General features: G+C 38.6%; 3 protein-coding genes across 3 annotated transcripts; 1 reads left to right on the top strand and 2 right to left on the bottom strand.

Moving 5' to 3' along the window:
• Positions 1-454: 454 nt before the first annotated feature.
• On the top strand, positions 455-1,305 carry LOC116010109 (G-type lectin S-receptor-like serine/threonine-protein kinase At2g19130). The gene is made up of 2 exons (XM_031249376.1): positions 455-868; positions 1,015-1,305. Exons 1-2 carry the CDS (start codon positions 455-457, stop codon positions 1,303-1,305), a joined length of 705 nt encoding a protein of 234 aa, XP_031105236.1.
• Positions 1,306-1,623: 318 nt separating this feature from the next.
• LOC116010110 (G-type lectin S-receptor-like serine/threonine-protein kinase At1g11300) lies at positions 1,624-10,687 on the bottom strand. The gene is made up of 15 exons (XM_031249377.1): positions 10,605-10,687; positions 9,987-10,118; positions 9,699-9,889; positions 9,399-9,609; positions 9,050-9,290; positions 8,810-8,960; positions 8,402-8,726; positions 3,960-5,237; positions 3,812-3,903; positions 3,557-3,695; positions 2,985-3,142; positions 2,669-2,879; positions 2,321-2,561; positions 2,085-2,235; positions 1,624-1,947 (listed from the first exon to the last, which is right to left on the bottom strand). The coding sequence occupies exons 3-15, from the start codon at positions 9,864-9,866 to the stop codon at positions 1,624-1,626; spliced, it is 3,690 nt and encodes a 1,229-aa protein (XP_031105237.1). The 5' UTR covers positions 9,867-9,889; positions 9,987-10,118; positions 10,605-10,687.
• A 51-nt stretch (positions 10,688-10,738) lies between these two features.
• On the bottom strand, positions 10,739-11,898 carry LOC116010111 (G-type lectin S-receptor-like serine/threonine-protein kinase At2g19130). The gene is made up of 2 exons (XM_031249378.1): positions 10,844-11,898; positions 10,739-10,775 (listed from the first exon to the last, which is right to left on the bottom strand). The coding sequence occupies exons 1-2, from the start codon at positions 11,896-11,898 to the stop codon at positions 10,739-10,741; spliced, it is 1,092 nt and encodes a 363-aa protein (XP_031105238.1).
• Positions 11,899-12,250: the final 352 nt, after the last annotated feature.

Below are 12,250 nucleotides of genomic sequence, written 5' to 3' on the forward strand. Positions count from 1 at the left end.
ACCCTAAAAAATGGGTCTAATTTTCATATTATATTATAAATATAATAATAAAATAACATTAAAAGAAATAATAATTTTTTTTTTTTAAAAAGGTGAAATGCTTAGCATCAAAAGTCCAGCCAAATCAAGTGCAAAAAACTGTCCATTGTCTATTCTCCCTCCATTTGCTAATTTTGTCAATTCTCTCTCCTCTTGCCATGTCACTTTGTCCATCCCAAATTTACAGGATAATAGCAGTCTTAAAGTTAATAGTTGCATATAATAAGCTAAAGTTGGACGGAAACCTCGTACTAGTAAACGTCACCGGCGGGTTTGGTCCACGAATGCCACCTCCGGCGCCTCCAACAGTTCTGTCCGGGCAACTCTTCTCAACATCGGAAATTTGGTTCTGATTGATGGCCATAGAACTCATCAACCCCTTTGGCAAAGCTTTGATCACCCAACTGACACCACCATGGCCGGCGCCAAATTCGGATACAACAAGCTCACCGGTGAAAAGCAATCCCTCCGGTCATGGAAGAGCCCGGAGGATCCTTCTCCTGGGCTATACTCCTTGGCGATGGACCCACAGATTTGGCAGTTTGCTGCCACGTGGAACGGGACAGACCGGTACTGGACCAGTGGGCCCGTCAACGGGAGTCTCTTCAAATTCGTCCCGGAAATGAGGCCCAATCCCATATACAACTTCACCTTCGTCAACAATGCCAACCAGACTTTCTTTGTCTATGAATTCTTCAACCCCGATGCAGTCATATCAAGATTTGTACTCGATATCTCGGGGCAACTCAGGCACTACACGTGGCTGGATAGTAGCAAGGCGTGGAACATCTTCTTCCTTAAGCCGGAGAAGAAGTGTGATGTTCCCGCTGTTTAATTTGCGGGCCGTTTGGTATGTGCAATGATAACTCCACTTCCTTATTATGTGATTGTTTGCCCGGATTCCGGCGTAAATCGGACAAAGATTGGAGTTTGAAGGTTTTTTCCGGTGGATGCGTAAGAAAAACGGATTTGCAGTGTGGTAATGCCACCGCCGGAACTGCTAATTCCCAGGAGGACAGGTTTAGAATGGTAACGAATACGAGATTACCTAGACATCCTCGAAACGTGACAGTTGGGAGTACAACCGAATGTGAATCGGCATGTCTAAGGAATTGCACTTGTAATGCCTATGCTTATGATAATACAAATGGTGGTTGTTGGCACTGGGATGGAGAGCTTCTCAATCTGTCTAAAGACAACAGTAATGGAAGCACGATCTATATCAGACTTGCTGCATCTGAATTTGTTGTCCAGGTTACAATTTAATATAATGTTCCATTTTACCTGTTCTGTTTAATATTTATTGGTTATACAATTCTTTCTTCTTTAATTATTTTCTTTAGTATTTTAATTTTTTATAGTACTTTTAATAATGTAATTTCTGAATATATAAATTTTATACACTAATATTAAACAGAATATTATAAAAATAATTCAAAATAACTTTAGTCAAGTTTGTTTAATCGGGACGGAGGGGTATTAACAAACAACAAAATTCTTGTAGGAAAATATAACTCTATAAGCATGCTTAGTTGCTTACAGATTGACAAAGAAATATTGTTTTATTTTTAAAATTATTCCTACCTATCTGCCTTCAAGCACGGTAAGTGTGACCTCATTATTTGAGTGCGGCAAACCAGAGGAAGAAGAAGATGTAGAGGTAGTAGAGGGCATGCTTGTTCGCGGAACAAAAGCTGGTTGATTAGGTCTTGAAAGGCTCTCGCAGGTTTCGTTGTTAAGCATGGTAAGTACAGTAGGCATCCTAGGACGATCTTCAGGACGTTCTTGTACACATAAGAGGCTGATGTGTATGCACTTTAACACTTCTCTTTCGTGTTTTGGTTCAAGTGGAATCAGAGATTCGTGCACAAACTCTCTTGTTTGTCCTTCGTTCCATAATTTCCATGCCTGAATATATCAAAAATAGTAGCTATGAATAGATACTACATTGTAACAGAGTTGGTAGCACTCAAAAAACAAAAATTCGACTAAATAAACAAATATTCCAGGCTAGCTTGAATATTAGTTGTATGTCTCATACTCACATAGGCTAATAGATTTGCAGATCCATCAGGGTGATAAAAACCGGAGCTTCTCCTCCCAGTGATGATCTCGAGCATGATAACGCCGAAACTGAAGACATCTGACTTAATCGAAAAGAGTCCATCGGATGCATATTCAGGCGACATGTAACCACTATACATATTACACAATTATTAAATTAGCTGGAATAATATGATATTTTGAATTTGAAGGTGATGACTAAATTTGTTTTACTCACTACGTTCCAGCAACTCTGATGGTATTGACTGCTTCTGTTTTTCTCCCTTCAAGTATTCTTGCCAAGCCAAAATCTGAAATTTTTGGGTTCATCTCTGAATCTAACAGAATGTTACTTGTCTTCATATCTCTATGAATAATCCGTAACCTTGAATCGTGGTGCAGATACATAAGACCTCGAGCAATTCCCAAGATGATGTCAAATCGATTCTCCCAATCTAATAGCACGCTTCGTTCTTGATCTAATGAGGATGTATTCAAAAGAATGGTGAATGCATATATGCATGAATGCTTGGTAGTATTAACTAGAAAAAGAAAGAGAATCAGATTAGATTGCTGATAGACTAACCAAAGATAAAGGTGTCTAGGCTCTTGTGTTGCATGTATTCATAGAGCAAAATCTTTTCTTTTCCCTTGATGCAGTAGCCCAAAAGTCGAACTAGATTCCGATGTTGAAGCCTTGCAATAAGCTCAACTTCATTTTTGAATTCATTGATGCCTTGTGAGGATTCACTTGACAACCTTTTTACTGCTATTTCTTTTCCATCTTGAAATTCACCCTGCAAAAGTATATCCATTGTTTGAAGTAAGCTGAAGTCTATATATGAATACTACAATGCAAGGAACTCTAAGCAATTTGAAAATTAAGTTAAAATAAAGTATACCTTATAAACAGGTCCAAATCCTCCGCGTCCAAGTTTATTTTCATCTGAAAAATTGTCCGTAGCAACTAATATGCTTTCAAAACTAAAGAATGGAACATCAATGCGTCTCTCATCGTGAACTTCTTCACTCATCAAGTATTCCATGCCTTCTATTTTACCTGTTATTTATTATATGATGATTAAACAAAATTTCTCATCCATAACCTTTCATCTGATATTAAATTAAAAGATGTGTTCCATTTAAACTAAAGCTAGCTGATCATTGTTGGACTACACATTTATTTATATTTTGTATTATATGATATTAATTTCAACATTAAAAAAAAAACGTAATACTTTTTTTTTGAAAAAAAAAAAAAAAACTTAATACTTGAGTCAACTTTCATTAGTTGAATCAAACGCATATATAAAATGATATAGGAAAAGGAGCTCTCTTCTATTGAGTGTTATATATACTGTTATCTACACCTTCTGATGTCCAAAACCATGAATGGCAAACTTAATTCGCGGAAACCTTTTCAACTGATCCATACAACGTAGTAAATAGTAGTCGTTATCAAATGAATAATTACCTTTTCTCCTTGTGTAACAAATGTAGGTAAAGATGCATGCCACTAGAAGCAAAGAAGCCACCGTGACAGGTATTATAACTTTCAGCTTCCCTGCAGATACCTTGTTTTGATTTTGATCTGTTGAAATGAGAAGGAGACACTAGCAATTTATCAGGATTGGTCAAATGAGAACTTAATTGCATGAAAACTATCAGGACCAATCATTTACCACTGTGCCAAAAGTTATATATGACTCGTAGTGAAGACGCAACTTACATTTTCTAGAAACAGATCAGAGTACCTGGACTTGACCCTTAAGGCCTCTGCCCAATAATCCCTAGCCATCAAATGCTGAACTTGACTCTGGCCTTTGCACAACAAAAGCTAAGCTAAAAAAAGACATGCATGCATTCTTATTACGTACCCTGGACAAAAAATTCAGACGCAGCAAGTCTGATATAGATCGTGCTTCCATTACTGTTGTCTTCATACAGATTCAGAAGCTCTCCATCCCAGTGCGAACAACCACCATTTCTATCATCATAAGCATAGGCATTACAAGAGCAATTCCTTAGACATGCTGATTCACATTCGGTTGTGCTCCCAACTGTCACGTTTCGAGGATGTCTAGGTAATCTCGTATTCGTTATCATCCTAAACCTGTCCTCCTGGGAATTAGCAGTTCCGGTGGCATTACCACACTGCAAATCCGCTTTTCTCACGCATCCACCGGAAAAAACCTTCAACCCCCAATCTTTGTCCGATTTACGCCGGAATCCGGGCAAACAATCACATAAGGAAGTGGAGTTATCATTGCACATACCAAACGGCCCGCAAACAGCGGGAACATCACACTGCTTCTCCGGCTTAAGAAACAAGATGTTCCACGCCTTGCTACTATCCAGCCACGTGTAGTGCCGGAGTTGCCCGGAGATATCCAGTACAAATCTTGATATGACTGCATCGGGGTTGAAGAATTCATAGACAAAGAAAGTCTGGTTGGCATTGTTGACGAAGGTGAAGTTATATATGGGATTGGGCCTCATCTCCGGGACCAATTTGAATAGACTCCCGTTGGCGGGCCCACTGGTCCAGTACCGGTCCGTCCCGTTCCACGTGGCAGCAAACTGCCAAATCTGTGGGTCCATCGCCAAGGAGTATAGCCCAGGAGAAGGATCCTCCGGGCTCTTCCATGACCGGAGGGTTTGCTTTTCACCGGTGAGCTTGTTGTATCCGAATTTGGCGCCGGCCATGGTGGTGTCAGTTGGGTGATCAAAGCTTTGCCAAAGGGGTTGAGCCTCATCAGTACTATTGCCATCAATCAGGACCAAATTTCCGGTGTTGAGAAGAGTTGCCCGGAGAGAATTCTTGGAGCCGCCGGAGGTGGCGGCATTTGTGGACCAAAGTAACCCGCCTGTGACGTTAACTAGTACGAGGTTTCCGTCCGAGATTTTTAAGGTGGTGGAGGCCATATCCACGAAGGAGATTGGAGTGTCCCTGTTTGCCACCCAAATCACGGTTTGGGGTTCAATCTGATTGTACCAAATGCCTGCGTAGTAGTTGGCAGTCTTGCCCGGCGTGAAGAACCCCATCTCAAATCTTCCATTAGAAGAGACAATGGTGGTTGTTAGACTTAGATTATCGTTTACAGTGAGGGTGTCATCTCCAAGGGAGATTGGAGAATTGAAGATGACATACAATCCTAAGAAGAAAACAAAATACATGACAGTAGATGATAATTTACATACTGTTTCCCATTGCATTTTGAATTCTTGGCTTCAAAATCAAGGTAACACTCTAGTTTATATGCTACAGGAAAGGACTAATTAAGCCGACATGAGCAACTCAATTAGTCACATAGATTAAATTTGAGAAGAAAGATCAGGGATCCACAAAGAGGTTCGTTCTTTGTAGGCAATAAGTAAATGTCTAGCCTTTGTGTTCAGCTAAATTATCATGATTTACCTTCTCCCATATACTCTATCCCGTCAAGACAGGGACTCTTTGGGGTTAAGGATTCAACTTTTTGAGAGGAAAGAAAGCACTAGTGGTTATATGTTTCTTTAATGTTCTAAGCGGACATGCATTTAGAAATTAAAGAAGAGGTGAAAATTTTCAATTTGTAGATGAGCTGTCCAAGATAGTTAAATTCTATCTATCCACATATAGTTGACCCGTTATTCCGAGGTTTTTTTTTACTCCGGCTGCTAAATGCTAAGCTTCATCAATGTATCAAGTCAAATGAAGGTTCTGTGACAGATTTTTATTCCTTAAGATTAAGACTTAGTCATATAAACTTTCATATACACATGTAGCTTTGCGTAAATTATGCCACAACAATATGCTCACAAGTCACAACGCATCCAATTACCAATGAATTCCCTAAGTAACCAATCAAGTTGATCATGTTGTTGTTTTGGTAACATAAGGTTACAAGCTCAACTCTCTAGTCTTTACCTGAGCGGCCTATTGACCTTCTTGGTTTAAGGGTGATTAACATTACTCTTAATTAAAAGTAAAGTAAATTTAAATGTTTATTGAGCCAATATCACCTGTAGGTTGTAGGTGATATTGCTAAGGCGAGATCCTTAAACTAATGACTTAGGGTAGATAGGGTTTGACTTTCACAATAAACATTTTTAGAGATATTTGGTGTATAATTCTCATTTTCTTAAATATTTACATTCTCCTCATTCTAAGAGTTGTTGTTATTGGTGCATTAATTAAAAAAATTCATTCAAATTGGGTATCCCCTCCCCCAGTTAGTTGGTGATGAATTATTCTTCCATTCTTTAATATTTCTTTTGATACCATAATCTCATACATTAGTAGAGAATTTTTTTTAGATACTGGGGAGGGGATACCCAAACGGAACTAATTTTTGTTCTCAAAGTAATTGAAGCTCAACTCCATTTTTCCTTGTCATTAGCAAGCACATGCTTGACCTCCACTGGTGCATTAAATAATTCAATCCAAGAACATCCTTTTCTCATAGCAATCTTGGCTAGCCTATCTGTCGCAAAGTTAGCATCTCGGGGTATAAGATATGTTAACCACCAAATCTCTACAATCTTCCACAACATCTTTAACGGGTGCATTAAAGAATTTGATAGTATGGTCCACACAGCTGTGTGGATCCACACAATAATTTGCCATTGTTTTTTATACATGTTACCGCATTTACAAGGCGTTTGGTTGGTGGAATCCAATTAATTATGAAGGCAACTAAATTATATTCCTTCGTTTGGTTGGACAGAATTGCAATTCCACGGAATTACGATTCGCTCATTTTCATGGGATTAGAATCCCATAGCCCCAGAGATTTTAATTCCATTTTAGAAAGAAAAAAATATAATGAAGATAGGCTGCTAGAAGATGATTTAGGTGGTATCTCACAATGGCGTTTTGTAACTACTCATAACTGAGTACTATACAAACCTCCGGGTGTCCCCCTTCCACTAAGAAATAATATATATATATATATATATATATATATATATATATATATATATATATATATATATATATATAATGTTTTGAGACAAAATTACCACTCCCTTTTTGTGAACCTAAAATTGATATCTGTCATTACCTTTTAGATTATAGTGTGTATTATTCTTCAACTACTGTCAACAAAGAACATATTAATGACGAGGAAGGCTTTTTTGTTATGCTACCAATACTTGTACTTGCTCTTCTATTCTCCCCAAGCCGAGGAAGAGTTACGGGGCGTCAAACAAAAAAATACGCTTAGTTGGCATACTGGTTGTAACAGTTAAATGATAAATAATAAATAAAAAGAAAAGGCATTCCATTTCGACAAAAGACCACACCCAATTTGGTTCGCTATCCCGATCATGATTTTCCTACCCCAAAGGGAAAGGTACTTCCCTTTTGGGTCATTCCTGAGCAATAATCATTCTAGGCTAACCTTTGATGGTTTTATGAATTTTTTTTATGTGAGCTTATGAAGCTTAACATTTGATTAAGTATTTGCATGAAAATTAATTACAATATGTCTAGTTCAAGAGATACGGTAGATGAGTGGTATTTTAATTTAATATTTTTTTTTATGTTTAAATATGCAAATTGGTCCAAGAGCTACTTGTCATTTAATAATAATAACAATAATAATAATAAGGAAAAATTGTACTTTTTGTCCCTAAGTTATAGGATAATTGTAGAATTCATCCCTAAGTTTTGATCATACTGACTTTACATCCCTAAATTATCATTGGCATTGTACTTTTCGTCCCTGAGTTATCCGGGAAGAATAGCTCATCTATCTTTCCAAAATCAGGCATTCTTCCCGGAGCGAACAGTTTTACACACACCATCATTAAAGCCAAATGCATATACTTCCACTTTATGAAAATAGTTTGGGAGTACAATATATTGCGACATTACATTGATGTTTTTCAGCCATTTTTTGATATTATTAGAGTTATAGTTGTATATAATAAGCTAAAGTCATCTATCTTCTATATAAATATAAATGACAACTAAATATAAGCTAGCCATGCGCAAAAATACTAGATGCACTCCCAACTTGTACTCCCAATTGTGTTTAAATTTGATTGGATGATGAAAAAAGGGAGTGGACAAACATCATGGCCCCCTATTAAATTGATCAATCAAAGCATGTCAACTCATATGGAGTATAAAATGGGAGTGAATTGGGAGTATATGTGGAATTGCTCAGCCATGCGATCTAACTAGTTAAAATAAAATAAAAACAGTTTGTTTTATTAACATTTACCAAACATAAATCCTTCCAGCGTTACTAAGAAGAATTTATGGACAGAAAAACAATGGATCTGTACCAATAAATTAAAAGGAAAAGCATGCCGGATGGCCTATCTTATCTGCCCTCAAATACTGTTACAGACAATTCATTCCTGGAATGCGTGTTTTGCGGCAAACCAGATGAAGCAGAAGTAGAGGTTGCAGGAGACATGCCAGTCCGAGTTATAAAAGCCGGTTGATTAGGTCTGGGAAGGTTGGTGCTTTCAGTGCTAAGCATCATAACAAGTGCATTTGGCATGCTAGGACGATCTCCTGCCTGTTCTTGTACACACAATAGCCCCACGTTTATACACTTGAAAACTTCACTTTCATGCTTTGCTTCTATTGGCAGCAGCGACTTCTGCACTAACTCTCTTATTTTCCCTTCATTCCACAATCTCCACGCCTGAAATATATCAAAAACATCTATCATTACTCAATATATATATGGTAGCAACTAGAGTTATTATATATGTGTCTCATACTCACATAGCCTAATAGATTTGAAGATCCATCATGGTCATAAAAACCAGAGCTTCTCCTCCCGGTGATGATCTCGAGCATCACAACCCCGAAACTAAAGACATCTGACTTAGTTGAGAACAGTCCGTCCAATGCATACTCGGGAGACATATAGCCGCTGTATATATATGTTACACAAAAGGTTAAATTAGCTAGTTGGAGTAGTTTGGAGTTGAAAGAGATTTTTTTTTTTTTGCCTTTACTCACTATGTTCCAGCAACTCTGTTGGTATTGATTGCCTCTGTTCTTTTTCCTTCAACTATTCTTGCCAAGCCGAAGTCTGAAATTCTTGGGTTCATTTCTTCATCTAACAGGATGTTACTTGTCTTCATATCTCTATGAATGATTCGTAATCTTGAGTCATGGTGTAGATACATAAGTCCTCGAGCAATTCCACGGATGATTTCAAACCGCTTCTCCCAATCTAACACCGCGCTTCGTTCTTCATCTAATGAGGATGTTTTCAAAAGAATGGCAAATGTTGTCAACACAACATGAACGTTTGGTAGTATTAGCTTGAAAAAGAAAGAAACAATCAGATTGCTGATAGACTAACCAAAGATGAAGGTGTCTAGGCTCTTGTTTTGCATGTATTCATAGAGCAAAATCTGTTCTTTTCCCTTGATGCAGTAGCCCAAAAGTCGAACTAGATTTCGATGTTGAAGCTTTGCAATTAGCTCGACTTCATTTTTAAATTCATTGATGCCTTGTGTGGATTCACTCGACAACCTTTTCACTGCTATTTCTTGTCCTCCCTGAAATTCACCCTGCAAAAGTACCATTGTTTAAAGTAAGCACAAGTGCACAAAACTAGGATTTGTATACTATAAGAACATCTTTGCAAATCGAAAATTACCTTATAAACAGGCCCAAACCCTCCTTGTCCCAGCTTATTTTGTTTCGAGAAGTTGTCTGTTGCAGCTAATATGCTTTCAAAACTAAAGAATGGAACATCTATGTGTTTCTCATCATGCTCTTCTACCAAGTAGTTTGCTTCTATGTCATTGTCACCCGATTGTGGCATCACTTGATTGTTATCTACAATTTCTGTAGTCCAGAACCATGAAAGCCCAAACTTAATTCAGAAACCTTTTAATTTTCAACTGATTCAATATACTAATCATTATATGAAAGAAATAATTACCTTCTTTTCTGATGTTTCTCCTCCTGTAATAAATGTAGGTAAAGATGCTTGCCAGTATTAGAAGCAAAGCAGCCACTGTGACAGGTAAGATAACTTTGAGCTTCCCAGATTTCTTGCTCCCATTTTGATGATCTGATGAAATGAAAACAAGTACCCATTAATTCTCATTGGTAACTTAAAAGAATACTAAACACATCAGAATAAACTCCAAAAAAAAAAAAAATTCTTGCCCACAAAACGGTGAAATTCTCCTCTTCAGGACCCCACAAGACAGTAGAAGAACAAATCTGAAAAAAAAACAGGATTCTTGCCCACAAAAGGAGAAATTCTCCTCCTCAGGGCCCCACACCTCTCAAAAGATAATGGAGGAGCAAATCAGCAGTCAAAAAAAAAAACAGGGATTTTTGCCCACAAAAGGAGAAATTCTCCTCCTCAATCCACACAAGATAGTGGAGGAGCAAATCAGCGGTTCGTAGATGGGAGAACTAGTGTTTGGTGCACAACTGCACATAAAGAGTTCTCCATATTCGGGCATCATATCCTATATCCTGACTTATAATTTATCACACAAGAACCAACTGAACTGTCCGTGCTGGCAAAACAGAGGAATTTTATTACCTTGGACAGCATCTAAAAATTCTGATGCAGCTAGCCTAAGATAGATGGTGCTTCCATTAATCTCCTCTTCTGAAAGATTCAGAAGTTCTCCATCCCAGTGTGAGCAACCATTTCTGTTATCATAAGCATAGGCATTACAGGAGCAATTCCCTAGACATGCGGATTCGCATTCTGTAACACTCCCAACCGTCACATTTCGAGGATATCTAGGTAATCTCATATTGTTTATCCTCCTAAACCTGTCCTGCGAGTCAGCAGCAATGCTCCCATTACCGCACTGCAACTCCGCTTTCCTCACGCACCCACCGGAGAAATCCTTCAACCCCCAATCTTCGTCTGATTTATGCCGGAATCCGGGCAAGCAATCACAGAACGAAGATGAGTTCTCAACGCACATACCAAACGGCCCGCAATAAGCATAAACATCGCACTGCTTTTCCGGTTGCCGGAAAAAGATGTTCCACGTTTTGCTGCTATCCAGCCAGGTGTAATGCCTGATTTGGCCGGAGATATCGATTATGAATCTTGATATGACTGCAGAGTTGTAGAAGTAATAGGCGTAGTAAGTCTCGTTTTCGTTGTTGACGTAGGTGAAATTATATATGGTGTTGGACCTCAGGCCTGGAATGGAATTGAATAGCGTCCCATTCCAGGATCCACTACTCCAGTATTGCTCTGTCCCGTTCCACTTCAAAACATATTCCCCAATCTCCTCGTTCATTTCCAGGGAGAATAGCCCCGGGGATGGATCAATACCACTCTTCCAAGACCGGAGGGATTGCTTTTCGCCCGTGTGCTTATTGTATCCGAGTTTGGCGTTTGGCATAAACGTGTTGGATGGGTGATCAAAGCTCTGCCAAACGGGTGGAGTGGAATTGGAATAGGGGCCATGGGACAGGACCAAATTCCCGGTGTCCAGAAGAGTGGCCCGGACGGAATTGTTGGAGCGGGTGGAATTCGTGGACCAGAGGAATTCCCCGGCGGCGTTGTTTACTAATACCAGGTTTCCGTCCAGGACTTTCAAGGAGGTTGAGTCCATATCCACGGATGGGATAGGAGTATCCCTGTTTGCCACCCAAATCACGGTTTGGGGTTCAATCTGAGCGTACCAAATGCCTGCGTAGTAGTTAGCGGATTTGTCGGGAGTGAAGAATCCCATCTGGAATCTTCCATTAGAAGAGACAAGGGTGGTTGTGAGACTCAGATTTTGAGTTGCAGAGAGGGTGTCTTCTCCAAGGGAGATTGGAGAGTTGAAGATGATGAGACACAATCCTAAGAAGACAACAAAATACATGACGGATGCCTTCAAACGACTCAACACCCTAGTTCATATTGTACAGGAATTGATGTTGCTTATATTGGTTTTTCTGCATTTGTTTTTCAATGTTGTAAATGGACTGTCAATATCCTCAATGATTCAAAGCACACCCATGCTAGTTCTGCCACATTGTTGACCCGCATTAATCGCAAGACTTGGACATAGCAGCCATATATGATTTTTTTTTCTGGGTATTGGCTGCTAAATAATAATGTTTTTATCCTGTGTAGTTTATCTAGTGCATATAGAACTGAGGATTTCCCTTATATGAAAGATATAAGATAGACTTGTATTCTTTATTACTGTCTTGTCATTTTTCATATATTCA

Source organism: Ipomoea triloba, chromosome 2, assembly GCF_003576645.1.
Source record: "Ipomoea triloba cultivar NCNSP0323 chromosome 2, ASM357664v1".
NCBI lineage: Eukaryota > Viridiplantae > Streptophyta > Magnoliopsida > Solanales > Convolvulaceae > Ipomoea > Ipomoea triloba.